At 44.5% G+C, this 26,756-nt stretch overlaps 1 protein-coding gene across 2 annotated transcripts in view; it reads left to right on the top strand.

Annotated features, from left to right (window-relative positions):
• Window positions 1–209: 209 nt before the first annotated feature.
• Window positions 210–26,756, top strand: part of PAFAH1B2 (platelet activating factor acetylhydrolase 1b catalytic subunit 2) — a 30,192-nt gene continuing 3,645 nt past the window's right edge. Inside the window, exons 1-5 of one of the 2 annotated variants that reach the window (XM_062197079.1) lie at window positions 210–316; window positions 9,686–9,773; window positions 20,723–20,812; window positions 22,009–22,125; window positions 23,381–23,503. In XM_062197079.1, the coding sequence (XP_062053063.1) occupies window positions 9,693–9,773; window positions 20,723–20,812; window positions 22,009–22,125; window positions 23,381–23,503 (411 nt within the window). In that variant the 5' untranslated portion in view covers window positions 210–316; window positions 9,686–9,692. Of the gene's footprint in view, window positions 357–9,685; window positions 9,774–20,722; window positions 20,813–22,008; window positions 22,126–23,380; window positions 23,504–26,756 lie in introns of both variants that reach the window. The other variant, XM_062197078.1, reaches the window with a different exon arrangement.

The following is a 26,756-nucleotide window of genomic DNA, read 5'->3' on the forward strand; positions in this document are numbered from 1 at the left end:
GCGAAAGGAGCGCAGGGGCGAGAACAAAGCGGGGAACCTGGCGGGGCGTGGCAGGACACCTGCGCGCGAGCCCAGCGCGCCGGCTGACAGGGAAAGTGCGGCGCAGGGGCCACGCAGAGGCCGGGCGGGATGGGGGCGGGACTTCCGGAAGCCATTTGCCTGAGTGGCAGGGGAACCGGAAGTGGAGGCGCTGCTGCTGGTGCTGGGGCCCGAGGAGGGACGCGCCGGAGCGGGGCCGCCGGGACCGAGGGAGCGACAGACGCGCCACCCGCCGACGCCGCAGCCGCTTGGGGCCCACACGGACCCCTCTACCTGAGTGAGTGCATCCAGGATCGCGGGGAACCCGTGGCCGAGAGGTGGGAGCTGGAAGGGGCTGCGAGGGGTTATTGTGAGAGGCCCTCGGCCGCCCCTCCCCCACCGCGCCCCTCCCCCCGCGCCGCCGGCCCGTGGGGGCCTCGCGCGCGCCCTCTCGCAGGCCCGGCGTTGGTCCCCGGCCGCTCGCGTCGCTCGCCGTCCGCCGAGACCCTTTCTTCTAGCACCGCAGCCCCGAGCCCGTCGACTTTTCCTCAGCCGCTGGCCGGCGCCGCACCCCGCCTTTGCCTTGGAGCAGCGGCGTGGCGGGGCGGACCGCGCTGGCCGATCCCCTGCCCCGCACCCCCGGAGCAGGCCTCTCGGCGCCCTCGGGTCCCTTTGGCCGCCTGTCCGCTCCTGCACGCACGCTGGTTGGGCAGCTCTGGCGGCTCCAGCCCCAGCGGAGCCTTTTCCCTCCATCCCTGAGCCTGCACCTCCGCGCCTCCTCTCTGGCTCGCCTTGCGCCTTGTCGCAGTTGCTCCGTTTTTTTTTTTTTTTTTTTTTTTTTTTTTTTTTTTTTTACCGAGCGCTCTTCCGTCCCCTTTACAACTCTTGAGAAACTCCTGTTACGGATTCGGAAGGTCCATGTCAGGGTTCGGCAGGGGCTACTTCCTGGAAGGCGGCTGAGTGCAGCATCTCATTTTAGGGATGAGGCCCCGAGAGGCTGGTCCTTTGCCCAAGGTCAGCCAGCTCGGTTGCACCTGCGGCGGTGGTGGGGGGAGGCGTGGGGGGCGGTGTTTTCCAGAGGCATGTCCGTTTACCAGATGAGGTCTTTCTGGTGTGGATGTTCGGTGCATCCGTTGTGTGGTGACTCATTCTGCTTTTCCATAGCTCCCAGGCCAGCATTCCGTTTCATCATTGATATGCAAACCGTAAGGAAAGTGAGCACTTAAGCCTCGGCCTCAATTTGTGCACCCTTAGAATGGGGGTGAGGAGTGAGTGAGGGGCCAAGATGTGTGGAGACAGGAAAGAGCAAATAGGATTGTCTTTTTCGCCTTGGGAAGGCTTGCGTTCTTGGGTTCTTCGTGGCACCGCGTTCTGACATAAAGGTTGCCTCCTGTGGGGGAGCAGGGGAGGAGTAGGAAGTCACTGTGGTTTAATTTGTTGGCTCGGGGATTTGATAATAAATTATGGATGTTCTCTACCCCGGACCCACCCACCAGTGCACTGAGCCAGCGTATTCGTGAGTTGGCCCGCCTCCCTCTGCAGAACAACCCAATCAGCTCCCCCTGAAATTAAACGGAGAGTTTGGGTGTGGGTGCAAACGGCCTAAATTTTTGAATTCTTCCTTTTCTGTCTTCCTCCTGGTCCAAACTAAAGAAGCTCCCACCTCAGCTCGAGAATTTTTAATTCTTTGTTGTCGGAACTAGCTTCTGCTTACATACACTACACTGCGCTGGTGGTACATGCAATTGGGAAGTCTGGTGTTGTATTGTCATAGCCCAAGTTAAGAGGAGATCTAAAATGCAGGGAAATTGTGCCAATCACTTCTCATCTTCCAAGGCAGCTCATTTAAATGGGCAATTAAAGCTTCCCTGAAATATGGCTTCTTGTGGCAAATTTAACAAAACTTTGTTTTTGGACCCTTCATCTTCTCTGTGTTGTGTTTTTCTAACTGAGCCTGCTGTTTGTGCAATCTCAGACGTCGGTGACTTGCTGCATGGGGAGATTATTATGAATCAGGAAGGTGAGATGGGAGTCACATCCCTCCCTCTTGGTACTTTGTTTTTTCATTTTTCCACTGTTCTGAAGATGGCCACGTTACAGCATTGCCCTCTACATGAGGCAGGAAACCCAAAGTCAGCCAGATTTTTGTGACCTACCACAAGCTTCCCTCGGGCTAACCCTGGATTATTTATTTTAACATAAGAATACAACATTTGGGGGCCAGTGTTGTGGCACAGCAGATTAAGCCACCACTCATGACACTGGCATCCCATATGAGCACCAGTTTGAGTCCTGACTCCTCTGCTTCTGAGCCAGCTCTATGCTGATGTGCTTGGGAGAGCAGCAGATGATGGCCCAAGCGCTTGATCCCCTGCCGCCCACATTGGAGACCCAGATGGAGTTCCTGGCTCCTGTTTTTTGCCCAGCCCAGCTGAGGCCATTGAGGCCACTGGGGCGTGAACCAGTGCATGGAAGATCTTTCTCTGTCCCCCTTCCACTCCTGTAACTCTGCCTTTCAAATAAAATAAATCTTTAAAAAGAATACAACATTTTATTTTATTTTATTGACAGGCAGAGTGGATAGTGAGAGAGACAGACAGAGAGAAAGGTCTTCCTTTTTGCTGTTGGTTCACCCTCCAATGGCCACTGCGGCCGGCGCATCGCGCTGATCCGATGGCAGGAGCCAGGTGCTTCTCCTGGTCTCCCATGCGGGTGCAGGGCCCAAGGACTTGGGCCATCCTCTGCTGCCTTCCCAGGCCATAGCAGAGAGCTGGCTTGGAAGAGGGGCAACCAGGATAGAATCCAGCGCCCCGACCAGGACTAGAACCCGGTGTGCCGGCGCCGCAAGGCGGAGGATTAGCCTGTTAAGCCACGGCGCCGGCCAACATTTTATTTTCTCTAACTCCTAGAAAAATTGAATCCTCCAGATGCACAGTCCCCTAATTTGTGCATATCCAGAGGAGTTGGCCTGGGTTTATGGATCAGCTTTTCTTTTCCTGGTATTTAAAAATGTTACCAAGTCATAGGCATCAGTAAAACTGAAAGCTACTTTGTATTATAATATTTAGATTTGGAAAATAATACAAAATCCAAGTGTCTGAAGGCACAAAGAAGCTAATTTTCACTCAGATGCTATGCCCTTGTAGGGAAAGAGGAATGGCCTTGTTTTCATAGTTAAAAGGGGGAAAAAAGACTACTTAATTGGGAATATTTTGTGAGCTTTTCCTAGTTCCACTTGCCTTGTAGTATTAGATAAGGAACATCTTGTTCTTCAGTTTTTCTGTCCATATGCCCTTTTTTGTCAGTCAAGAAATTGAGGATTGAGATGGAAAAGTGTTTTGTTCAGAGTATAAGAATGTCATTAAGATTGGGTAGTATTAATAGAAAACATAGGTGAAGCAACTTAGTAAGTTAGAATTTACACTGTATAAGATTAGCTTAATAGTCTATATATGAAACATGAATTTGTGTGAAGACTTAGATCCCATCCCCCAAAATACCTTATGTACATATAGGTGTTCCAAGATCTGAAAAAAATCTGAAATTTGACACACCTAGGTCCCAAGCATTTTGAATAAGGGATCCTCAACCTGTCATGGGTTCAAGTCGCAGCTCTCTTACTTACCAGCTATACTGTCATGGAGTAGATTCCTTAGATGGCTTTGAGCTTTGGCTTTATTTATTTATTAAAGATTTATTTATTTACTTAGAAGACTTACAGAGAGAGATCTCCCATCTGCTTGTTCACTCCAAATTGCTGCAACACCAGGGAATGGGCTAGACCAAAGTCAGGAACTCCATTCAGGTCTCCTACATGGTTGGCAGGGGCCCTAAGCACTTGGACCACCTTCCTCTGCTTTCCCAGGAGCAGGGAGGTAGATGGCAATAATAACTAAGGCTCACATGGAATTGTGGTTTTGCAGGTGGGTTAACCAGCTGTGTCACAACACCAGCCCGTCACTTTTATTTATTTATTTATTTTATTTTATTTTATTTTATTTTATTTGACAGGCAGAGTGGACAGAGAGAGAGAGAGAGAGAGAAAGGTCTTCCTTTGCCGTTGGTTCACCCTCCAATGGCCGCCGCGGTTGGCGCGCTGCGGCCAGCGCACCGCGCTGATCCGATGGCAGGAGCCAGGTGCTTCTCCTGGTCTCCCATGGGGTGCAGGGCCCAAGCACTTGGGCCATCCTCCACTGCACTCCCTGGCCACAGTAGAGAGCTGGCCTGGAAGAGGGGCAACCGGGACAGAATCCGGTGCCCCGACCGGGACTAGAACCTGGTGTGCCGGCGCCGCAAGGCGGAGGATTAGCCTAGTGAGCCGCGGCGCCGGCCTCAGTTTTATTTATTTATTTATTTTTAAAGGTTTATTTTATTTACTTGAAAAGTAAAGTTAAAGAGGTAGGGACAGAGAGAAAGGTCTTCCATCCACTGGTTCACTCCCCAAATGGCCGCAACAGCTGGGACTGGGCCATTCCAAAGTCAGGCACCAGGAGCTTCTTGCAGGTCTCCCACACAAGTGCAGGGGCCCACGCACTTGGGCCATCTTATTCTGCTTTCCCAGGCCATAGCAGAGAGCTGAATCGGAAATAGAGCAGCCAGGACATGAACTGGCTCCCATATGGGATGCCGGCACTGCAGGTGGAGGCTTTACCCACTATGCCACAGTGCTGGCTCCAATAAATATATCTTTAAGAAAAAAAAAAAAAAAAGTAGAGTCTAGGGGCCAGCATTGTGGTGTAGTGGGTTAAGCTGTCATCTGCAGTGCTGACATCCCACGTGGACACCAAGTCCCTGTTGCTGTACTTCCAGACTCAGAAGAAGCTCCTTGCTTTGACCTGGCACAGCCCTGGCACTTGTAGCCATTTGGGGAGTGAAACCAGCCTGTGAAAGCCTACCCCCACGCCCATGCCCGCCCCACCCCACCATCTCTCCCTCTCTCTGTAACTCTCCCTATCAAAAGTAGGATATAGACAGACACCCCCAATGGTCATAAAATTATGCATTGAAATATAGGAATGGGCCGGCACTGTGGCACACTGGTTAAAGCCCTGGCCTGAAGTGCTGGCATCCCATATGGACGCCGGTTCTAGTACCAGCTGCTCCTCTTCTGATCCAGCTCTCTGCTATAGCCTGGGATAGCAGTAAAAGATAGCCCAAGTCCTTGGGCCCCTGAACCCACGTACGGAGACCCGGAAGAAGCTCCTGGCTGCTGGCTTTGGATCGGCGCAGCTCCGGCCATTGCAGCCTTCTGGGGAGTGAACCAGTGTCTCTACCTCTCTCTGTAACTCAAGTCTTTTTTTTTTTAAAGATTTTATTTATTTATTTGACAGAGTTACAGACAGAGAGAGAGGCAGAGAGAAAGGCCTTCCATCTGCTGGTTCAGTCCCCAAATGGCCGCAACAGCCGGAGCTGCGCCATTCCGAAGCCAGGAGCCAGGTGCTTCTTCCCAGTCTGCCATGCAGGTGCAGGGGCCAAGGACCTGGGCCATCTTCTGCTATCCCAGGCCGCAGCAGAGAGCTGGACTGGAAGAGGAGCAACCGGGACTAGAACTGGTGCCCATATGGGATGCCGGCGCCGCAGGTGGAGGATTAACCTAGAGCGTCACGGCACCGACCCCCTGTCTTTCAAATAAATAAATCTTTTTAAAAAAAAGAAATGTAGGAAAAAACTAGAACTTTCTTTTATTTTTAATATAGTAATAATTTAACATACATATTAACAGTAATTCACATATTTATGTACAAATATGTGTATATTGGGAAATTTCAAATAGATTCTAAGACATTGAGCATATTTAGACCCCACTAATCTGAGCCATCCTTCAATCACATGCTTTACTTTACTTTCTGCTTTCCTATTAGATATTCACCTACCCTCTTTTATCCCCATTGAGAGAAATCTACTTTGTGAGTCAGGCCACCTCATTTTGTATTCAGTGTTAGAAATTTGACCTGTTGGGGCCGGCATTATGGCACAGTAGGTTAAGCCACCAGCTGCGTGTTTGAGTCCTGGTTGCTCTACTTCCAATCCAGCTTCCCTTCTAATGTACCTAGGAAAGCAATGGAAGATGGCCCAGGAGCTTGGGCCTTTGTGTCCACATGGGAGACCTGGAAGAAACTCTTGGCTCCTGGCTTCAGCCTGGGCCAGCGCTGGCATTTATGGTCATTTGGGGAGTGAACCAGTGGATGGTGGATCTCTTTCTCTCTTTTCCTTTCTCTGTGTAACTCTGACTTTCAAATAAATAGATAAATATTTTTTTAAAAAAATTTCTTTTCAGTAATGAGCTCTCAATCTACTTAATAAATTCTTTCAATTAACTTTTGCCTCACTGATAACCTAACATGTTAAGCATTTCTTCAGGTAGGAGAATAAGTGAGGCTATAACTAATGAAATGACTGGATTTTAAGAATCTGTTTAAAAAGGTGGGAACTAGACTTTTTCATTTAGTGAATAGAAAATAGAGTTGTATTTTATATTTCTTCACAGAAAAGGTTCTTTGCCCCTTATGTGTCTTAAATCCAGGAAGAGCTTTTTGATCTGTATGAAAAGAAGGTACTTTTAAAATTCATTTGTATTAAGGATCATGTCAAATTTAACCTAAATAGCCAAAACTGAACTTAGACTCAAAGAAACTCTTATATATAAAGTATAGAATATGGTGCCAGCACCTGCATACCGGTATCCTTTATAGGCCCCAGTTCAAGTCCTGGCTACTCCACTTCCAATCCAGCTCCCTGCTAATGCACCTGGGAAAGCAGCAGACGATGGTCCAAGTGCTTGGGCCCTTGCACCCACGTCGGGGACCCAGAAGAAGCTCCTGGTTTCAGGTTTCCGATCAGCTCAGCTCTGGCCATTGCAGCTTTTTGGGGCGTGAACCAGCAAATGGAAGATCTCTTTGTCCTCCCCTCTAACTCTGCCTTTCAAATAAATAAATATCTCTTTAAAAAATGTAGAATGTTTTATTGATTTCAAAACAAAAGCAAAAAAACTCCAAACTGTTTTTTTTTTTTCTTTTTTAAGATGAATGAAGGACAGAGATCTTCCATCTGCTGGTTCACTCCCCAAGAAGCCATTATGCTTGGGACTGGGCCAGGCAGAAGCCAGCAGATTCATCCAGGTCTCTAATGTGGGTCCAGGGCCATCTGTTGCTGCTTTCCCAGGCCATTAGTAGAGAGCTGAATTGGAAGTGGAGCAACCAAGACTCCAACCGGTGCCCATTTGGGATGCCAACTTCGTAGTCAGTACCTTAATGACACAACACCAGCCCCCTTTTATATGGCTATCTTTTAACATGTTAAGTCATTTTCTTTTTCCTTTATACATCTTCAGTTTTTCTGTGCTTTAGATAATGAAACCCCAAATAGATTCTGTAGTCTGATTCGAGCCATGCAGATTCATCTTGAAGTTCTTTATGATTTCTTATATTTTATGTTGTTATACTTAGTTCCATGTTGCATGTACCTTCTGAGTGAAGTGGTTAGATATTATGCCCCTTTAGGGAGTCAGTGTGAATTAATTTATGATCAGTGAGCCAGATGTGATGTTACTGAGGTCAGACAAACCTAATTTCAGACCCCCTCCTGTCACTTACTGCACATATTGCCTCAATTCTCTGATTGTTTTCTTCCTTTTGTAGTACTCTGGGGTTAGCCCTCAGCCTGATTATTTTTATTAGACCTAGTGTCATTTGTACTGAGTTCCATCTGTTTGCTTCTGTAATTTGTTTTTTCATGATGGTATGCTTTCATTTCTAAGGCTTGGTACTTGGGATTCTAAAAAACTGTCTTGGAAATCCAGTGTGTTTTGTGTACTCAATGTGAGAGTGTGTGTGTGTTGAATGAATATAATTTAATCTTTCAGAGAAAGTTTAACTGTTTGGAGGATAGCAAGAGAAATAAAACCATTGCTCATAGAGAGAATGTTATCTGTTACTCTAAGCAATAAAACTCCACTTTTTTTTTTTTCTTTTTCATTGTTTGCATTTAGAGCCTGATGTATTCTCAAGAGTTGGTTGAAAATAGTTTGGCTTCTTACATGTCTTTTTAGAAGACTAGTGCTTCTAATTTTGCTAAATTTTGCTTATTCCTTCTTCCCCACTATCTCATCACCACTAAATTTTTTAGTGGAGGGGCCAGCACTGTAGTGCAGTGGATTAAACCTCTGCCTTCAGTGCCGGCATCCCATATCAGAGCACCAGTTTGAGTCCCAGCTGCTCCTCTTCCAAGCTAGTTCCCTGCTGACACACCTGGAAAGAGCCAAGGATGGTCTGAGTGCTTGGGCCCCTGCACCCATGTGGGATACACAGATGCAGTTCCAGGCTCCTGGCTTTGGCCTGCCCCAGCCCCAGCTCTTGCAGCCATTTAGGGAGTGAACCAGAGGATGGAAGATCTCTGTTTCTGAGTCTCTGTCTCTGTCACAGTACCTTTCAAATAAACAAAATAAATCTGTAAAATAAATGTAAGTGGAGATTTGTCAAAATATCTAGTAAACGTTTGTCAAAGACCAGTGCCAAAACCTGTGATTAGATTTCATAGTAATTGATTCTACATTTATCTGTGAATTTTAGTAACCTATGGATTCTAATCATTGCTGTAGTACATATCTTTTTTTTTTTTTTTTGACAGGCAGAGTGAACAGTGAGAGAGAGAGACAGAGAGAAAGGTCTTCCTTTTTGCCGTTGGTTCACCCTCCAATGGCCGCTGCAGCCAGCGCATCTCGCTGATCCGATGGCAGGAGACAGGTGCTTCTCCTGGTCTCCCATGGGGTGCAGGGCCCAAGCACTTGGGCCATCCTCCACTGCACTCCCTGGCCACAGCAGAGAGCTGGCCTGGAAGAGGGGCAACCGGGACAGAATCCGGCGCCCCGACCGGGACTAGAACCCGGTGTACTGGTGCCATAGGGCGGAGGATTAGCCTAGTGAGCCGCGGCGCCGGTGTAGTACATATCTTTTTAAGATTTATTTTATTTATTTGAGAGGCAGAATTATAGAAAGAGGGCAACACAGAGAGATCTTCCATCTGCTGGTTTACTCCTCAGATGGCCACAACTGTCAGGGCTGGGCTGTACTGAGCCAGAGCCAGGAGCCAAGAGCTTCATTCAGGATTCCCACATGGGTGGCAGGGGCCCAAGCGTTTGGGCCATTTTCCACGGCTTTCCCTGGCACATTAGGAGGGAGCTAGATCGGAATTGGAGCAGCTGCCACTTGAACCGGCACCCATATGGGATGCCAGCACTGTAGGCAGGGGCTTAACCTGCTACACCACAATTGCCAGTCCCTATAGTAATTCTTACATGTGTAACTCCAGAAGTCTAGAAGGTGGTAATACAGGTTTCATTGTATTATATGGGTATCTAATTCCTTGTGTGCTTTGGTATTTACAGAAACATACAGTCATGAAAAACTAATGTAGGTATAATATATGTATCAAAAGCAGATTTTAGGACACAGTACAGACCTGTCTGGAAGTTTAGTGATGCTGTATTTATGAGGCTGAAGTGGTCATGTGTGGAATTCATCACTACTGAAAATAAACCCTAGTTTTTTAGTTTCTAGGCTAAATGACAGTGAAACAAATGGTTATTTAAAACCTGCCATGTAGTATTTAAGTAAGCGGTAACGAACATTATTGTTAATAAATGAAGCATAACATAGACAATTTTCCTCAGGTGTAGAATGAGCCAAGGAGACTCAAACCCAGCAGCTATTCCACATGCCGCAGAAGATATTCAAGGAGATGACAGATGGATGTCTCAGGTAAGAGGAAGTGCATGTATACTACTTACATGAGATGAGTCTGAAAATTTTTAGGGCCTTTGACCAAAACTGCAAAGGGATGGTTATAATACTTGTAACTAACAAACTTAATTGCTATAAATAAAAATCTAACATTAGAAATATCATACCTGATCCTCATTCTGTTGGAGTTTAGGATGTTCATATAACTTGGTAATTGTCCTCTGGTTAAGATAATTTTTTTTAGGATTTTTATTTTGAAGTAATTTCCAAATTGCACAAATGTTATTGTAATTTTAGAAAGAACTCTTGACATCCTTCACCTAGATTGATAGTTGTTAACATTTTGTCACATCTGCGTAGTTAGTCCATCTATATCTATTTGTGTATGTATAAACTGACATCCATTTTTTTTCCTGAACGTTTGAGAGTAAGCTGCACTCATCATTCTCCTTTACCACTCAGCTTTTTTAGCATATTTTCTAAGAACAAGGACATTGCTTATATAACTTTAGGATAGTTGTTAAAATCAGGTAGGTTAACATTGGTATAATACTATTGCCTAATCCAAAACCATGATCAGATTTCTCCAGTTGACTCAGTGATGTTTATAACAATTTTCTTCTCAGTCCAGAATCACATTACATTCAGTTGTTGTGTCTCTTTTTTTCTCCCTTTAATCTGAAACATTTCTTGGCCTTTGTTTCTCATATGAAGGTATAGGCCATTTAATGTGCAATGGCCTTCTGTTTGGATTTATTCCTTTTCTCATAATCAAGATTGATACTGTGTATTTTTTGCAGGCTATCAATAAAGTGATGCGTCTGTAGCACATCACCTAGAAGGCACATGATGTTGGTTTGTCTCGTTGGTAATCTTAACTTAGATTGCTTGGTTGAAGTGGTATTGGCCACAATCGGTTCTTATTTACTATAGTATGGATTCATGGATTCTTATTTTATTCTTTGGTTATAATTCATTACCATTCTTACTTTGAAGCTCACATTTTCTCAGTTAGCAAGTGGGATACCTTCAAACTGACCTTTTTGTCATCTTGATGGATTTCATAATTTTCTAGCACTTTATTTCCATCTTTAATATTATTAGCTTCCTTTTGATAAAATGTTATATACTTAGCTGCAACTAATTTAATCTGTTTCCAACCATATTACCTCCTCAAAATAACAGGTTCTATATAACTAATTAAGTCCTCAAAGTTTAATGTGTTAGTGTTTTGTGATTCTATTAAAATCCTCATAATTGTATAGTATTCTCTGTGTGTGTGGTTTTTTTTTTTATTTTTAGCTTTAAAAATTCATCTGTCAACTAGCTTATTTTTAGTGGCACTATTTTTTTTGAACTGTTCTCATATGGATTAGTTACCTTGGTTATACTTACTAGGTTACATTTTTTTAAAAAGTATTAAGGGAGCTGGCATTTGGAGCAGCAGTTAAAGATCCCCTCATCCTGTGTCAGAATGCCTGGCTCTGCTGTCAGTTCCAGCTTAAACCTTGAGTCTGGAATTCCATTCAAGTTTCCCAGGTGGATGGTAGGAGCGCAAGTACTTGGATCATGTTCTGCTTTCCCAGGCTCATTAACAGGGAGCTCGATTGGAAATAGATCAGCCAGGACTCAGACTGGCACTCGTGTGTGCTACTGGCATCACAGGTGGCAGCTTAATTTGATGCACCATGCTACTGGCTTCAGTTTTCATTCTTTAAATAGCACCCACTACTATATATGAAAATACCGCATTTGATTTGCTCATTTTCTCATTGATGGACATTTAGGCCATTTTTACCTTTATTAAAAGTATTAACTAAACCTGGCTGCCTTGGTTGTTCCTTACTTGTTAACAGAATTTATATAATGAACACTGGCTGAAAAAAAAGACAGTTACGTTAGAAAAACAGATCCAGATATTGAAATAAATTGTTTTAACGGCCGGCGCCATGGCTTAACAGGCTAATCCTCCGCCTTGCGGCACCGGCACATCGGGTTCTAGTTCCGGTTGGGGCACCGGATTCTATCCCGGTTGCCCCTCTTCCGGGCCAGCTCTCTGCTATGGCCAGGGAGTGCAGTGGAGGATGGCCCAAGTGCTTGGGCCCTGCACCCGCATGGGAGACCAGGAGAAGCACCTGGCTCCTGCCATCGGATCAGCGAGATGCGCTGGCCGCAGCGGCCATTGGAGGGTGAACCAACGGCAAAAAGGAAGACTTTTCTCTCTGTCTCTCTCTCACTATCCACTCTGCCTGTCAAAAAAAAAAAAAAAAAAAACTTATGATAAGAATTAAAATGTAAGATATATCTAAATCTTGGTTCCTAAATACTGTGACCAGTGAAAGGAACTGGGAGTCCTTGAACAATTGGTTGATTCTACAGCTGAAGCATGGAAAAATAAAAGATGAACTTAGCCTATCTTGTAATAAAAGAAAATAGGGAAGAAGAGGGGAGAAAGGTGGATAAGAATGTCACTAGCATGGTGTCTTCTGTGATGTATGACATAGAGGGTATCTGAAACTGGTTCATCTCATTGATGATAATGTTGATCTCTTGGAACCAGCCTGAAAGAGCACCCAAAATGTGACACTGGAAAAGTTGATAATATATTTTTGGCTTATAACACAAAGAATGACTAGATGCTCGTGAATCCACATGTCCATAAATACATAATTGAATGAATAAGCAACAGGGATAAGTTGCATCTAAATATATAAATATGTGAGTTTTTTTAAGATTTATTTATTTGTTAGGCAGAGAGAGAGAGAGACAGAGAGGTCTTCCATCACTCTCCAAATGGCCGCCAGAACAGTGTCGATCTGAAGCCAGGAGCTAGGCGCTTCTTCTGGGCCTCCCATGCTGGTGCGGAGACCCAATGGCTTGAGCTATTTTCCACTGCTTTCCCAGGCCATAGCAGACAGCTGGTTTGGAAGTGGAGCAGCTGGGACTAAAACCAATGACCATATGGGATGCCAGCACTGCAGACCGGGACTTTAACCTGCTGAGCCACAACGCTAGCCCCTAAATATGTGTTTTTAAGTTTTACGTATGTATGTATACTTGAGAGAGTCAGAGATTACTTCTCTCTCTCTCTCTCTGTTTTTTTTTTTTTTTTTTGACAGGCGGAGTGGACAGTGAGAGAGACAGACAGAGAGAAAGGTCTTCCTTTGCCGTTGGTTCACCCTCCAATGGCTGCCACGGCCGGCGCACTGCGCTGATCCGATGGCAGGAGACAGGTGCTTCTCCTGGTCTCCCATGGGGTGGGTGCAGGGCCCAAGCACTTGGGCCATCCTCCACTGCGCTCCCGGGCCACAGCAGAGAGCTGGCCTGGAAGAGGGGCAGCCGGGACAGAATCCGGCACCCCAACCGGGACTAGAACCCGGTGTGCCGGTGCCGCAAAGGGGAGGATTAGCCTATTGAGCCGCGGCGCCGACCCTTACTTCTCTCTATTGGAGTACTCTCCAGATGGCCACAATAGCTGGTACTGGGCCAGTCTGGAGTCAGGAGCCAAGAACTCCATCAGAGTCTTCCCATGTGAGTGGTAAGACCCCAAGATTTTGAGTCATCGTCCTCTGCCTCCCAGGCACATTAGCGGGAAGCTGGATCAGAAATGGCAATAGGACATGACCCCAGATAACTGCAGTAGGGGATATAGCTGTCCCAGTTGGGGTCTTAACCTGCTGTGCCACAACACCTGTCCCATTTGGAGAATTTTACTTAATGTGGAAGGAAAAAAGGAAAAGAAAACCATCAGTAGACCTCTCATGATAATCACTACCAAAAGCAAATCCACTGAAGAATATGAAAATTGGTGGGCACAAGTGTTTGGGCCATAGTTAGGATACCACTTAGGGTGATGCCTGTATCCTGAATCAGTTCCTGGGTTTGAGTCCTGGCCCCACTTACTGTTCCAGTTTCCTGTTGGTGAACACTCTGGGAAGCAGTGGTCATGGCTGAGGTGACTGGATTCCTGCCACTAAAGTGGAAGGCCTGCATTGAATTCCAGGTTCTGACTGGTGTGACCTAGCTCTAGCTGTCTTGGGCATTTGGGTAGTGAGCCAGCAGATGGAGGATCTCTTAGCTCTTTGCCCTTCAAATAGTGATAAATAAATAAAGTTTATAAAATATGCCCCAGAATGAACATTTTTAAAAATTAAACTGGTAGATGTAATGTTAAGGAGAAAGCATACAGTATTTGCCCAGCCGCAGAGTATGTTTCTCTGCATTACTTCGGTGATTTTACATAAGGCCATATACTTTTTATGTTCCTGCTTCTAGCAGATGCAGCTTAATTTTCCTCACCTTTAGTGTAGACTGGTTTTTGTTTACGACTCCTAACAGATTATGAAAAATAATGTTCCACTGGAGAACCCTGGCAAATGATCAGTGTCAACATCATTATTAATAAGTCACAGTGATAGCATGTACCTGCTGAAAGGATGCAACAAGGAGGGCATATCATCTCTGTGGCAGTCTTTAAAAAAAAAAGATGGTGATCTTAGTCTGTGCTTGAGGAAAAATCAGACCCAAATTGAGGGCTGTTCTACAAACCACCTGACCAGTACTCATCAAAGATGTCAAAGATGGATGCCAGTTCAAGTCCCAGGTGCTCCACTTCCAATCCAGCTCTGTGCTAATTTGCCTGGAAAAACAGCAGAAGATGGCCCAAGTGCTTGGGCTCTTGGCACCCACCTGGGAGACCTGGAAAAGGCTCCTGGCTCCTGGCTTTGGGCTGGCCCAGCTCCTGCTGTTGTGACCGTTTGGGGAATGAACCAGCAGATGGAAGATTCTCGTTCTCTGTCTCTCTCTCTCTGCCTCTCTCTGCCTCTCCCACTCTCTTTCTGTAACTCGACCTTTCAAGTAAGTAATTAAATCATCAAGAATAAAAAAGATGTTGGGGGCTGGCGCTGTGGTGCAGCGGGTTAAACACCCTGGCCTGAAGCACTGGCATCCCATATGGGCACTGGTTCAAGACCTGGCTGCTCCACTTCCGATCCAGCTCTCTGCTATGGCCTGGGAAAGCATAGAAGATGGCCTAAGTCCTTGGGCCCCTATACCCACGTGGGAGACCTGGAAGAAGCTCCTGGCTCCTGGCTTCGGATTGGCGCAGTTCTGGCCGTTGCGGCCAGTTGGGGAGTAAACCATTGGATGGAAGACCACTCTCTCTCTCTGCCTCTCCTCTCTCTGTGTAACTCTGACTTTCAAATAAATAAATATTTAAAAAAAAAAAAAAGAATAAAAAAGATGTCAAACTGGAGTGGGTATTTAGTCTAATGGTTAAGACTGTGTCCTGTATTGAAGTACCTTGGTTCAGTTCCCAACTCTAGCTCCTGAATTCAGCTTCCTATTAATGGAGCCCCTCAGAAGCAATGGTGACAATGAATTAATTGTGTTCCTGCTACCCATTTAGAAGACCTGGATTACATTCCTGGCTTTGGCCCAGCTCAGTCCTGTCTGTTGTGGGCATTTGGAAGTGAACCAGGGGATGGGAGTTCTCTGTCCCTGCCTCTCAGATCTTTTTTTTTTTTTTTTTGACAGAGTGGACAGTGAGAGAGAGAGACAGAGAGAAAGGTCTTCCTTTTGCCATTGGTTCACCCTCCAATGGCTGCCGCGGCTGGCGCATTGTGCTGATCCTAAGCCAGGAGCCAGGTGCTTCTCTTGGTCTCCCATGCGGGTGCAGGGCCCAAAGACTTGGGCCATCCTCCACTGCACTCCTGGGCCATAGCAGAGAGCTGGCCTGGAAGAGGGGCAACCGGGACAGAATCCAGCGCCCCAACCGGAACTAGAACCCGGTGTGCCGGCGCTGCAGGTGGAGGAGGATTAGCCTATTGAGCCCTAGCGCCGGCCTCTCAGATCAATTTTTAGATAGTCAGTCATGAATGACAAAGACCATGAAGCTGTCCCAGATTAGAAGAGACTAAGAAGACATGATGGCTAAATGTAACATGGTATCCTGAATTGGTTCTGGGAACAGAAAAAGGATATTTCTGGAAAAATTGGTGAAAGCTAAATAAACTAGTTGATAGTTTTTCAATATTACTTTATTTCTGATAAATGTATCATGTTTATGGAAGATACTAACTATGAAGAAAATTGAGTGGTATATGGAAGTACTCATACTTATCTTTAAAACTCATCTATAGATCTAAAATTATTTTGGGGCCAGTGTTTGGGCATAATGGATAAAAACAATGCCTGCAACACCCACATCCCATATGAGTGCTGGTTCATGTCCCAATTGCTCCACTTCCTATCCAGCTCCCTGCTAATGGGCTGGGAAAAGCAGCGGAAGATAGCCCCAGTGTTTGGGCCCCTGCGCCACCATGTAGGAGACCTGGAAGAAGTTTAGCTCCTGGTTTTGGCCTGGCCATCTGGGGCGTAAACCAACAGATGGAAGATTTCTCTCTCTCTCTCTCTCTCTCTCTCTCTCTCTCTCTCTCTCTATATATATATATATATATATATATATATATATATATACACACACACACACATGTATATGTATATATATGTATGTATGTATATATATATATATATATAATAATCTAGGGGCCTGTGTTGTGGCCTGGTGTGTTAAACCACTTTTTGCAACTCCAGCATCCTAAATGATCTCTGGTTTTTAAGTCCTAGCTTTTCCACTTCTGATCCAGCTCCCTGCTAATGTATCTGGAAAAGCACTAGAAGATGATTCAAGTCCTTGGGCTCTTGCACTCATGTGAGATACCCAGATGAAGTTTCTGACTCCTGGCTTTTGCTTGCCCCACCCCTGGCCGTTGTGGCTGTGGAGTGAACCAGCAGATGGAGATCTCTGTTTCTGTTTCTCTCGCTCTGTAACTCTGCCTTTCAAATAAATATTTTAAAAGAAATCTTTTCAAAAAATTATTTCAAAGTAAAACTTTTTAAAAAGGAAAATGTAAAACTCATGATTAAACCTCTCTCTTTTTTTTTTTTTTTTTTTTTTTGACAGGCAGAGTGGACAGTGAGAGAGAGACAGAGAGAAAGGTCTTCCTTTGCCATTGGTTCACCCTCCAATGGCCGCCTTGGCCGGCGCGCTGCAGCTGGCGCACCGCGCTGATCCGATGGCAGGAGCCAGGTGCTTCTCCTGGTCTCCCATGGGGTGCAGGGCCCAAGCACTTGGGCCATCCTCCACTGCACTCCCTGGCCACAGCAGAGAGCTGGCCTGGAAGAGGGGCAACCGGGACAGAATCCGGCGCCCCAACCGGGACTAGAACCCAGTGTGCCAGCGCTGCAAGGCGGAGGATTAGCCTGTTGAGCCGCGGCACCGGCCATGATTAAACCTCTCTAAACCCTTCGTGGTACCTGTGAAGTAACCTTGTATAGGGAATTTGTTCCAGGACTCCCCTAAATACTAAAATCCAAAAATGCTCAAGTCCTATACATAAAATGTCACATTTAGGGCCATTGTTGTGGCATAGCAGGTTAAACTACCACTGTTTGCAACACCAGCATCCCATATTGGAGTGCTAGTTTGAGTCTTGGCTGCTCTGCTTCTGATCCACCTCCCTGCTAATATGCCTGGGAATACAGTGAAAGACAGCCCAGTACTTTGGCCCCTGTACCCACTTGGTGGACTTAGATGGTATTCTGGCGCCTGGCTTTGGCCTGGCCTGGCCTTGGCCATTATAGTATTTGGAGATTGAACTAGTGGATGGGGGATCTCTTTCTGTTTCTTTATTTCAGATAAATAAGATAAATTCTGATAAATAAAATGGCCTAATATGCACATCCTCTTGTATATTTTATATTGTTTATTTATTTGAGAGGTAGATACACATACACAGCTCTCATCTACTGGTTCACTCCCCAGATACCCACAACAGCCAGACTGGGATCCAGGAACTCAATCTAGGTCACTCATATGTGAACAGGAACCTAATTACTTGAGCTGTCACCATTACCTCCCAGGGTATGTGTTAGCGGAAAGCTGGAGTAAGGAGCTAGAACTGGGAATCAAACCCGGGTATTCTGAAGTGGGATGCTGATATCTTAACCACTAGACTGAACACCCACTCCAAATAGTAATCCTTTAGTATCAATATATAATTAGTGTTCAAATTCAATGCCTGATTTTGTTTTTTGTGGTGCTTTTGAATCAGAATCCAAACAATTTATTAAACTTCTTTTTATTTAAATTTCTTTTTCCTCTCCTTCTGCCACCACTTCTCAAATTAACTTTTTTTTTTTGAAAAATACAACTGTTTGACCTATAAAATCAGAGTACCTGGATTCTATACCCAGTTCTGACTACTGTCTCCAGCTTTCTGTTAATACATACCCGAAGAGGCAGCAGATGATGGCCCAAGTATTTGGATTCCTACCACCCACATAGTGTTCCCAGCTCTGGACTCTGAGCCTGACCCAACCCCAACTGTTGTGGGCATTTGGGTAGTGTACCAATGAGTAGGAGCTTGCTCGCTCTCTATGTCTGTGTCATAAATAAAACACCAGAACAAACATTAAGAGTTACACACTGAAATTTTTAAAGGATTTATTTATTTGATAGATAAATAGAATAAATCTCATTTTCAGTTGTATCTTGTGCGTTTAAAACTGAAAGGCATTCCAGGACTTGGTTACTGTTTATAAACCTGGTTTCCACTGAACAGTATTGAGACCTTGTTTACTAAAGTCTCACACTTGGAAGTTAACAGGCATTTTCAAAGTCCATATTTAAAACACCCAAATAAAGTACATGGATCTTGATTGGATCTTAGTTCAAAAAACAAGTAAAGGGGCAGACATTTGATCTAAAGGTTAAGCTACCAGTTGGGACACCCACATCTCAGTGCTTGGATTTGAATCTCAGCGGTGTTTCTGTTTCCAGCTTCTTGTTAACATGCATCTTGGAAAACAACAGTGGTTGAATCCCTACCACCTACTTGGGAGACCCAGATTGATCTTTGACCTGGCCCAGCCCCAACTCTTGTGGGCATTTGGGAAGTAAACCAGTGGATAGGAGCTCTCTCTCTGACTCTCAGATGAGTAAATGAAATAATAATTTAAGATAAAGAGTGGTCTGCAAGTGGGTTAAACCACTGCCTTCAGCACTGGCATCCCATCCCATATGGTTGCTGGTTCGAGTTCCATATGTTCCACTTCTGATCCAGCTCCCTGCTAGTGGGTCTGGGAAAGCAGTGGAAGATTACCCAAGTGTTTGAGCCCCTGTACCCATGTGGGAGACCCAGATGAAGCTGGCTTTGACATGGCCTAGCTCTGGCTGTTGCAACCATTTGGAGAGTGAACCAGCAGATGGAAGATCGATCTCTCTGCTCTCCTCTCTGTAACTGCCTTGCAAATAAATATTTTAAAAGTTCTCAAAGATGTAGTGGTTTATTTAACTTTGGAACAATTGGAAAGAATAAATATGGATTTAATATTGGATGTTACAAGATTGTCAGGTTCTTAGATATGGTAGTAGTTTATGGGTTTTTAGAAAAATGTCATTAATAGATGAATGCTGAAATATTTAGAGATGAAGAATCATTTTTGCAAGTTAGCTTCAGATGGTTCAGCAAACGCATACACAGAAATAGAAATAAAGCACAGGAGGAAGGCTTTGGCCCAGTGTTTAAGACCCCTTCATCCCAGGGTCTGGAAATGTGGCATAGTGGGAAAAGCCACTGCCAGTTGTGTCCCAGCTGTTCCACTTCCAATCTAGCTCCCTGTTAAATGGACTGAGAAAAGCAGTGGAAGACAGCCCAAGTGCTTGGGCCCTACCACCAATGTGGGAGACCCAGATGAAGCTCCTGGCTTTGGGCTGGCCCAGCCATAGCTGTTGCATGCATCTGGGGAGTGATGTGAGATTCTGTCTCTGTAACTCTGACTTTCAAATAAATAAATCTTTAAAAAAAAAAAAATCATCCCATATTGGAGTGCCTGGGTTTAATATCAGTGGGACTGCAACTTCCTGCTAATGCAGAAGACAGTGATGCTAAGTTCCTGCTACACACATGGCAGACCTAAATTGAGTTCCTGTTCCTAGCTCCCAGCTTTGACTTTTGCCCCAACCAGGGGGCCATTAAGGTCATTTAGGGATTGGATCAAGATTAGGAGTACTCTGTCTCTCTGTCTGTCAAATAAAAAGAAAACAAGTCGCTAGCATTGTGGTGCAGTGGGTTAAATCACCACTCCGGATGCCTACATCCCTTATTGGAATCCCTGGTCTGAGTCCTGGCTACTTAGCCCTCCCTATCTGGCTTCCTGCTAATGCACCTGGGGGCAGCAGATGATGGCCTGAGTATTCACGGTCCTGCCACCCATGTGGGAGATCTAGATAGAGTTCCTGTACCCTGGCTTCAACTTGGCCATCCCTGGCTGTTTTGGGCATTTGGGAAGTGAACCAGTGAATGGAAGACCTCTGTCACTCTGCCTTCCAACTAAATAATTAAAATCCTTAAAAAGGAAACCTGGGAAAATTTTATTCATTGTACATGTATAGGTATTCATTGAACTTTTACAACTTTTCTATATACTTGAAATTTTCCTAATAAAAATTTGAGGAAATGATAAACTTTTAAAAAATTTTTTTACTTTATTATTTTTTTTTTTTTGACAGGCAGAGTTAGTAAGAGAGACAGACAGAGAGAAAGGTCTTCCTTTTCCGTTGGTTCACCCTCCAAATGGCCGCTGCAGCCGGCGCGCTGTGCCGACCTGAAGCCAGGAGCCAGGTGCTTCCTCCTGGTCTCCCATGCGGGTACTGATAAACTTTAAACTATGTTAAGTGTATTTTTGTATTCTGGTTTTCTTGAACATGTTGAAGTGATGAGTATGGTGAAAGTAAGAAGAAAATTCTAACAGTTAATTGCAGAATGAGAATAATAAGGTTTACAGAGAGTCCCTCCAAAAAGGTGTAACAGCAGTAACTGGTTGAATAACTTTTTTTTCTAGGATGAGAAATCTCATAAGGAAAGAAATGCCAGTTTCTAATTTTTCTTCTTCCTTCAAATTAGCACAACAGATTTGTCCTGGATTGTAAAGACAAAGAGCCTGATGTCCTGTTTGTGGGCGACTCCATGGTGCAGTTAATGCAGCAGTATGAGGTAAGGGTGGCAGGGGTGAGGGGACTCCTGGCTATGTAAATTCTGAGCTGAACCTGCAGACATAAGCATGAGAGCCTATAGTGGGCTCTTCTGGATCTTTTTTGATTTAGGCATTCTTTGCAAGGATACTTGAAAGAAATGGCTTTATTTCTTTTTGACTGCAGCACTCTAAATGTCTTCATCTGGTTTCTGTTCTGCCCTGTCCCTTTGAGTGGTTAAATAGGGATTGACTTTGTGGCGCTGCAGGTTAAGCTTCTGCTTGGGATGCTTCATATTGGAGCGCCTGGTTTGAGTCCAAACGACCACGTACTTCTGATCCACTGTATCCTGCTAATGGCAGCTGGGAGGCAACATGGGAAACCTGGGTGGAGTTTCTGGCTCCTTCCTTCAGCCTAGCCTTGGCATCTAGGGAGTAAACCAGCAGATGAGATCTTTGTCTCTGTTTATCCCTCTCTCTCTAACTCTGCCTTTCAAATAAATACATCTTTTTTTAAAAAGCCTTTTTTTCTAAAGTTTTTTTTTTTTTTTTTTGGAAGAATTACAGAGAGAGAGATATCTTCCATTTGTTGGTTGACTCCCCAAATGGCTGCAGCCGTGCCAGGCCGAAGCCAGGAGCCCGGAGATTTTTCTGGGTCTCCCATATGGGTGGCAGGGACCCAAGCACTTGGGTCATCTTCCACTGCTTTCTCACGTGCATTACAAGGGAGCTGGATTGGAACAGTCAGGTCTCGAACTGGTGCCCATATGGGATGCCAGCATCGCAGGTGGTGGGTTAACTTGTTATGCCACAATGTCAGCCCCTTTCCAAAGCTTTTTCAACAGTGAGTGGCACAATATTTGCAGAGTTACGTTTGAATACAGAAAACAAATAGTTGGGACTGGCATCCCAAGTGGGTGCCGGTTCAAGTTCTAGCTGCTTCACTTTTGATCCAGCTCCCTGCTAATGCACCTGGGAAAGCAGCAGAAGGTGGCCCAAGTGATTGGGCCTCTGCACCCATGTGGGAGACTAGAATGAAGTTACTGGCTCCTGGCTTTGCCTGGCCCAACCCCAGTCATTGCAGCCATTTGGGGAATGAATCAGCAGATGGAAGACCTCTCTATCTTCTATTTCAAATAAATGAAATCTAAGTGCTACTTCAGATGAAGATTTGTTTCCTACTAATTTTAGCTTAACTAACTCAAGTTTTTCTCTTCAGATATGGCGAGAACTTTTTTCCCCACTTCATGCACTGAATTTTGGAATTGGGGGAGATACAACAAGACATGTTTTGTGGAGACTAAAGAATGGAGAGCTGGAAAATATTAAACCTAAGGTAAAAATAAACATTTTTCTAGAAGAATATTGTTAATATTGCCTCTTTTTTAAGTAGTTAAATTGTGTGAAACTGGTAGTAAAGCATTGCTTCTTTAAAGCACTGTTTCGCTGTTGCTATTCATCTTGTGCCCCTGTAGGGCCAGTGATATTGTCATTGCTTAAGAACACAAAGTATTTATCTAATTAAGAAACCAGCATGTTGTTTGTCTGGGTTGTATTTGTAATTATTTTAATTATCTGCTTCAGTTGTGGGAAGAGATTTGATGTTAATGAAATGTGCTATTCTGTGGAATGCATGGACGTGGAGCTGTGAGGGAAAACTGCTCATAGGTGGGCCATGGGAGCCGTGCCATGATTTACTTCAGGAAGTAATTTGGATCTGTTTGACCTTATAAACAAATTAGTAATCTGGGTCTCCAAGTTATTCTAAAGAAAATTCAGAGCAGATGTGAATAAATTATCTCTGTCCAGAACACTATCATATAAACTTCCTGAGTTGGCACAATGTCTGTTTTTTCAAAGTTGGGGGAAAAAAACACAAAACTGAATCACTGATAAAAGTTACTTTTGTTAAAAGTATGTTTTCTTTGCCTTTCTAATAGAAAAAATTGTCTCTGTACCTTTCTTTGGGGACAAGTAGGAAGTTTGTTGGGTCATACAAGTATAATAAAATGTATGCATCTTAAATGATAGCAAAATTGTAAATTGATTTTTTTTTTAAGAGAAAAATGTTAAAACTGCATCCCACCTCTATCCTGTGACTCTTCTTTGAGTGCAGCATAACATCCATATCACTCTCTTTGCTATGTCATTATTATAGATGACACTTCTAACTAGGGAGACAAAGTCTTTATGATGTGAGTGGTAAATATCTTCCCCCAGATTTAGATGTTATTTATATAAAATTTTTTTACATACAGAAGGTTTTAGTTTATACAGTTGAATTCATTAATCTTTTTTGTATAATTTTTGGATTTGGAGAGGTTAGCATCCAACTCTGTGATGAGAGAATTCTTCCTTATTTCCTTCTAGTATCATCTTGCCACTTAGATGTTAATCTTTTTGTACTTTATCCTGATATGTGAGATAAGGTATGAATCAGTGTTTTAAGATAGCTACCCAGCTGAACTTAACAAATATTATTTGAGAAATTCGTCTTTCTTTATTTGATTTTTGAAATAAAATTTTAATCTAAATGTTGGACATTTCCTTTATCACTAGATACTTACCTTCTTTTCTTCCTTCAATTACAGGTCATTGTTGTCTGGGTAGGAACAAACAACCATGAAAATACAGCAGAAGAAGTAGCAGGTGGAATCGAGGCCATTGTTCAGCTTATTAATACAAGGCAGCCACAGGCCAAAATCATTGTATTGGTATGTAGCCTTTGTTATATTTAAGTTAGCTAAGGACTCTGTTTAGAAGTGTGTCACTCATGGGCGCTGGGTTCTAGTCCTGGTTGCTCCTCTTCCAGTCCAGCTCTCTGCTGTGGCCCTGGAGGACAGTGGAAGATGGCCCAAGTGTTTGGGCCCATGCACCCACGTGGGAGACCAGGAGGAAGCACCTGGCTCCTGGCTTCAGATCAGTGCAGCGCCAGCCATTGTGGCCATTTGGGGGGTGAACCAACGGAAGGAAGACATTTCTCTCTGTCTCTCTCTCACTAACTCTGTCAAAAAAAAAAAAAAAAAAAAAAGGTGTGATCGCTCACTGAGGAGTATAGTTGTGGGGTGGAAGCAGTGTATGGTACCTCTGTTGACCTCTTCTCTCATATATCTATGAGAGAAGACATATATATGTCTCATCGTTTCCCATACCAGCTGGGAGATCATCTTTTTTCCTCTCATCCTTGTTTAGAAGTGTGGAAATCTTTTGTTGCCTCAGGTACCCTTTTTTAAAGATCTATTGGTAAAAATTATGTGAGATCTGCCAGAACAATGAGTCTGTTTTTCCTAAGTTTGGATCAAGTTAGGTGTGTGGTTCTGTTGCATTGTTGATATTTTATAGGTGGTGAACTTAATCTTACTCCTAATGGAAAGTGCTACCCTTTCTTACTATTTTTTTTTTATTTTTATTTTTTAATTTAAAAAAAATTTTTTGACAGGCAGAGTTAGTGAGAGAGAGAGAGTTATAGACAGTGAGAGAGACAGACAGAAAGGTCTTCCTTCCGTTGGTTCACTCCCCTTATGGCCGCCACGGCCGGCGCTGTGCTGATCCAAAGCCAGGAGCCGGGTGCTTCCTCCTGGTCTCCCATGCGGGTGCAGGGCCCAAGGACTTGGGCCATCCTCTGCTGCCTTCCCAGGCCACAGCAGAGAGCTGGACTGGAAGAGGAGCAACTGGGACTAGAACCCGGCACTCATATGGGATGCTGGCGCTGCAGGCGGAGGATTAACCTAGTGCGCCACCGTGCCAGCCCCAGAGCCTTATGCTTTTAATATTCATGTTAAATTAGGGTTTAGGATTGGCTTCAGCTTTTGAATTTTTTGAGGAACTTGACCCATTAAGTCTCAAGTTTCTGATTCTGTAAATTTTTCAATGGCAAAATTTGTATCAGAGTTACCGTTAGTGGTATATTTATTGCTCAATTTAAATCTTTGTAGGTGTCTAATATAGATTATGATGGGACACAAAGGGTTAACAAGTATAGGACATGGATCAAGGTAGCAGAGTCATTTTTTCAAAAAAGATTTATTTATTTGAAAGGCAGAGTTACAGAGAGGTGGAGGCAGAAAGAGAGCGAGGTCTTCCATGTACTGGTTCACTCCTCAGATGGCCGCAATGGCTGGAGCTGAGCTGATCTAAAGCCAGGAGCCAGGAGCTTCTTCCGAGTCTCGCACGTGGGTGCAGAGGCCCAGGAACTTCTCTGCTTTCCCAGGACATAGCTGGGAGCCATATCGGAAGGTGGAGCAGCTGGGATCTGCCCATATGGGATGCTGGTACTGCAGGTGGCGGATTTACTCACTATGCGACGGCACCTGCCCCTAGAATAACAGAGTCATAATTTTGTATAATTCTCTTTAGGAACTATGCAATCATATAATTGGTAATCGAAGTTCTAACATCTTGCTGAAAAAATTTAAAGTAGATGTTAATATTTTGAGCATTTTATTTTTTAAAGAAAATACCCACAGAAAATCTTTTTGTGAAATAAGACCTCTTTTTTTTTTTTTTTTTTTTTTTTGACAGAATTATAGACAGTGAGAGAGAGAAAAAGGTCTTCCTTCCGTTGGTTCACTCCCCAAATGGCCACTACAGTCGGCACTGCCCAATCCAAAGCCAGGAGCCAGGTGCCTCTTCCTGGTCTCTCATGGGGGTGCAGGGGCCCAAGCACTTGGGCCATCCTCCACTGCCCTCTCGGGCCACAGCAGAGAGCTGGACTGGAGGAGGAGCAACTGGGACTAGAACTTGGCGCCCATATGGGATGCCGGAGCTGCAGGCAGAGGATTAACCAAGTGAGCCATGGCGCCAGCCCAAAATAAGACCTCTTAACATACTCTGGGCCGGCGCCATGGCTCAACAGGCTAATCCTCCGCCTAGTGGCACTGGCACACCGGGTTCTAGTCCCGGTCGGGGCACCGGATTCTGTCCCGGTTGCCCTCTTCCAGGCCAGCTCTCTGCTATGGTCTGGGAAGGCAGTGGAGGATGGCCCAAGTGCTTGGCCCTGCACCCCATGGGAGACCAGGAGAAACACCTGGCTCCTGCCTTCGGATTGGCGTGCTGGCTGTGGCGGCCATTGGAGGGTGAGCCAACGGCAAAGGAAGACCTTCTCTCTGTCTCTCTTTCTCACTGTCCACTCAGCCTGTCAAAAAAATTTTTTTTGTTTATTTAATTTTTAAAGGTTTATTTGTTTATTTGAAAGGCAAAGTGACAGAAAGAGATAGAGATCTTCTGTTGGCTAGTTCACTCCTCAGATGCCCACAACAGCTTTAGCTGGCCAGGCCAAAACTAGGAACTCCATCCAGCTCTGCCACATATGTGGCAGGAAGTCGAATACTTGAGTCATCATCCACTGCTTCCCAGGCTCATTAGCAAGGAGTTGGATCAGAACTGGAGCAGGCTGGACTTGAACCAGCAGTTGTATGGGATGTGGGTGTCCTAAGCTTAACCTACTATACGCTATACTACAACCCTTTGCATGCAGTGTCTGCCTCTTTAAAGACTCCTTTCAGATGATAAAACTTTGCTCTTGCTAGGTAAGAGTAGGCTTTTCTTTCCTTTACTATAGTAGGGTGACAGACATCTGATTTATCTGAAAGTTATGATAGGCCATTAGCATGTAAGTTAAAAATTGATTGAGGCCATATTGCTGTTTCATCCTACCAGATATTATGTGGCTCTGATTCATCAAGACAGCATTCTTTCTAACCTTCTCATGGTATATTGTGGTGTAGGCCCCATGTGACAGCAATGGACAGGTGTGCATTTGTACTAGACATTCTGAAAGTTTTGTGGAGAATAGATTGAAGAGAAGACAACACTGGAAGTAGGAAAACCAGCGAGATTTTTACATTAATGTAGGTGAAAGGTGATAAGTTTCCTAGCTACGGTAGTATATTTAATGGATTAGAGAAGAATTTAGAATGCAAAAGGTGCATAATTTAATGATCAGTAGACAAGGTGGTGGGGTGAGAT

The sequence above is a fragment of the Lepus europaeus genome, chromosome 7 (genome assembly GCF_033115175.1).
Source record: "Lepus europaeus isolate LE1 chromosome 7, mLepTim1.pri, whole genome shotgun sequence".
NCBI lineage: Eukaryota > Metazoa > Chordata > Mammalia > Lagomorpha > Leporidae > Lepus > Lepus europaeus.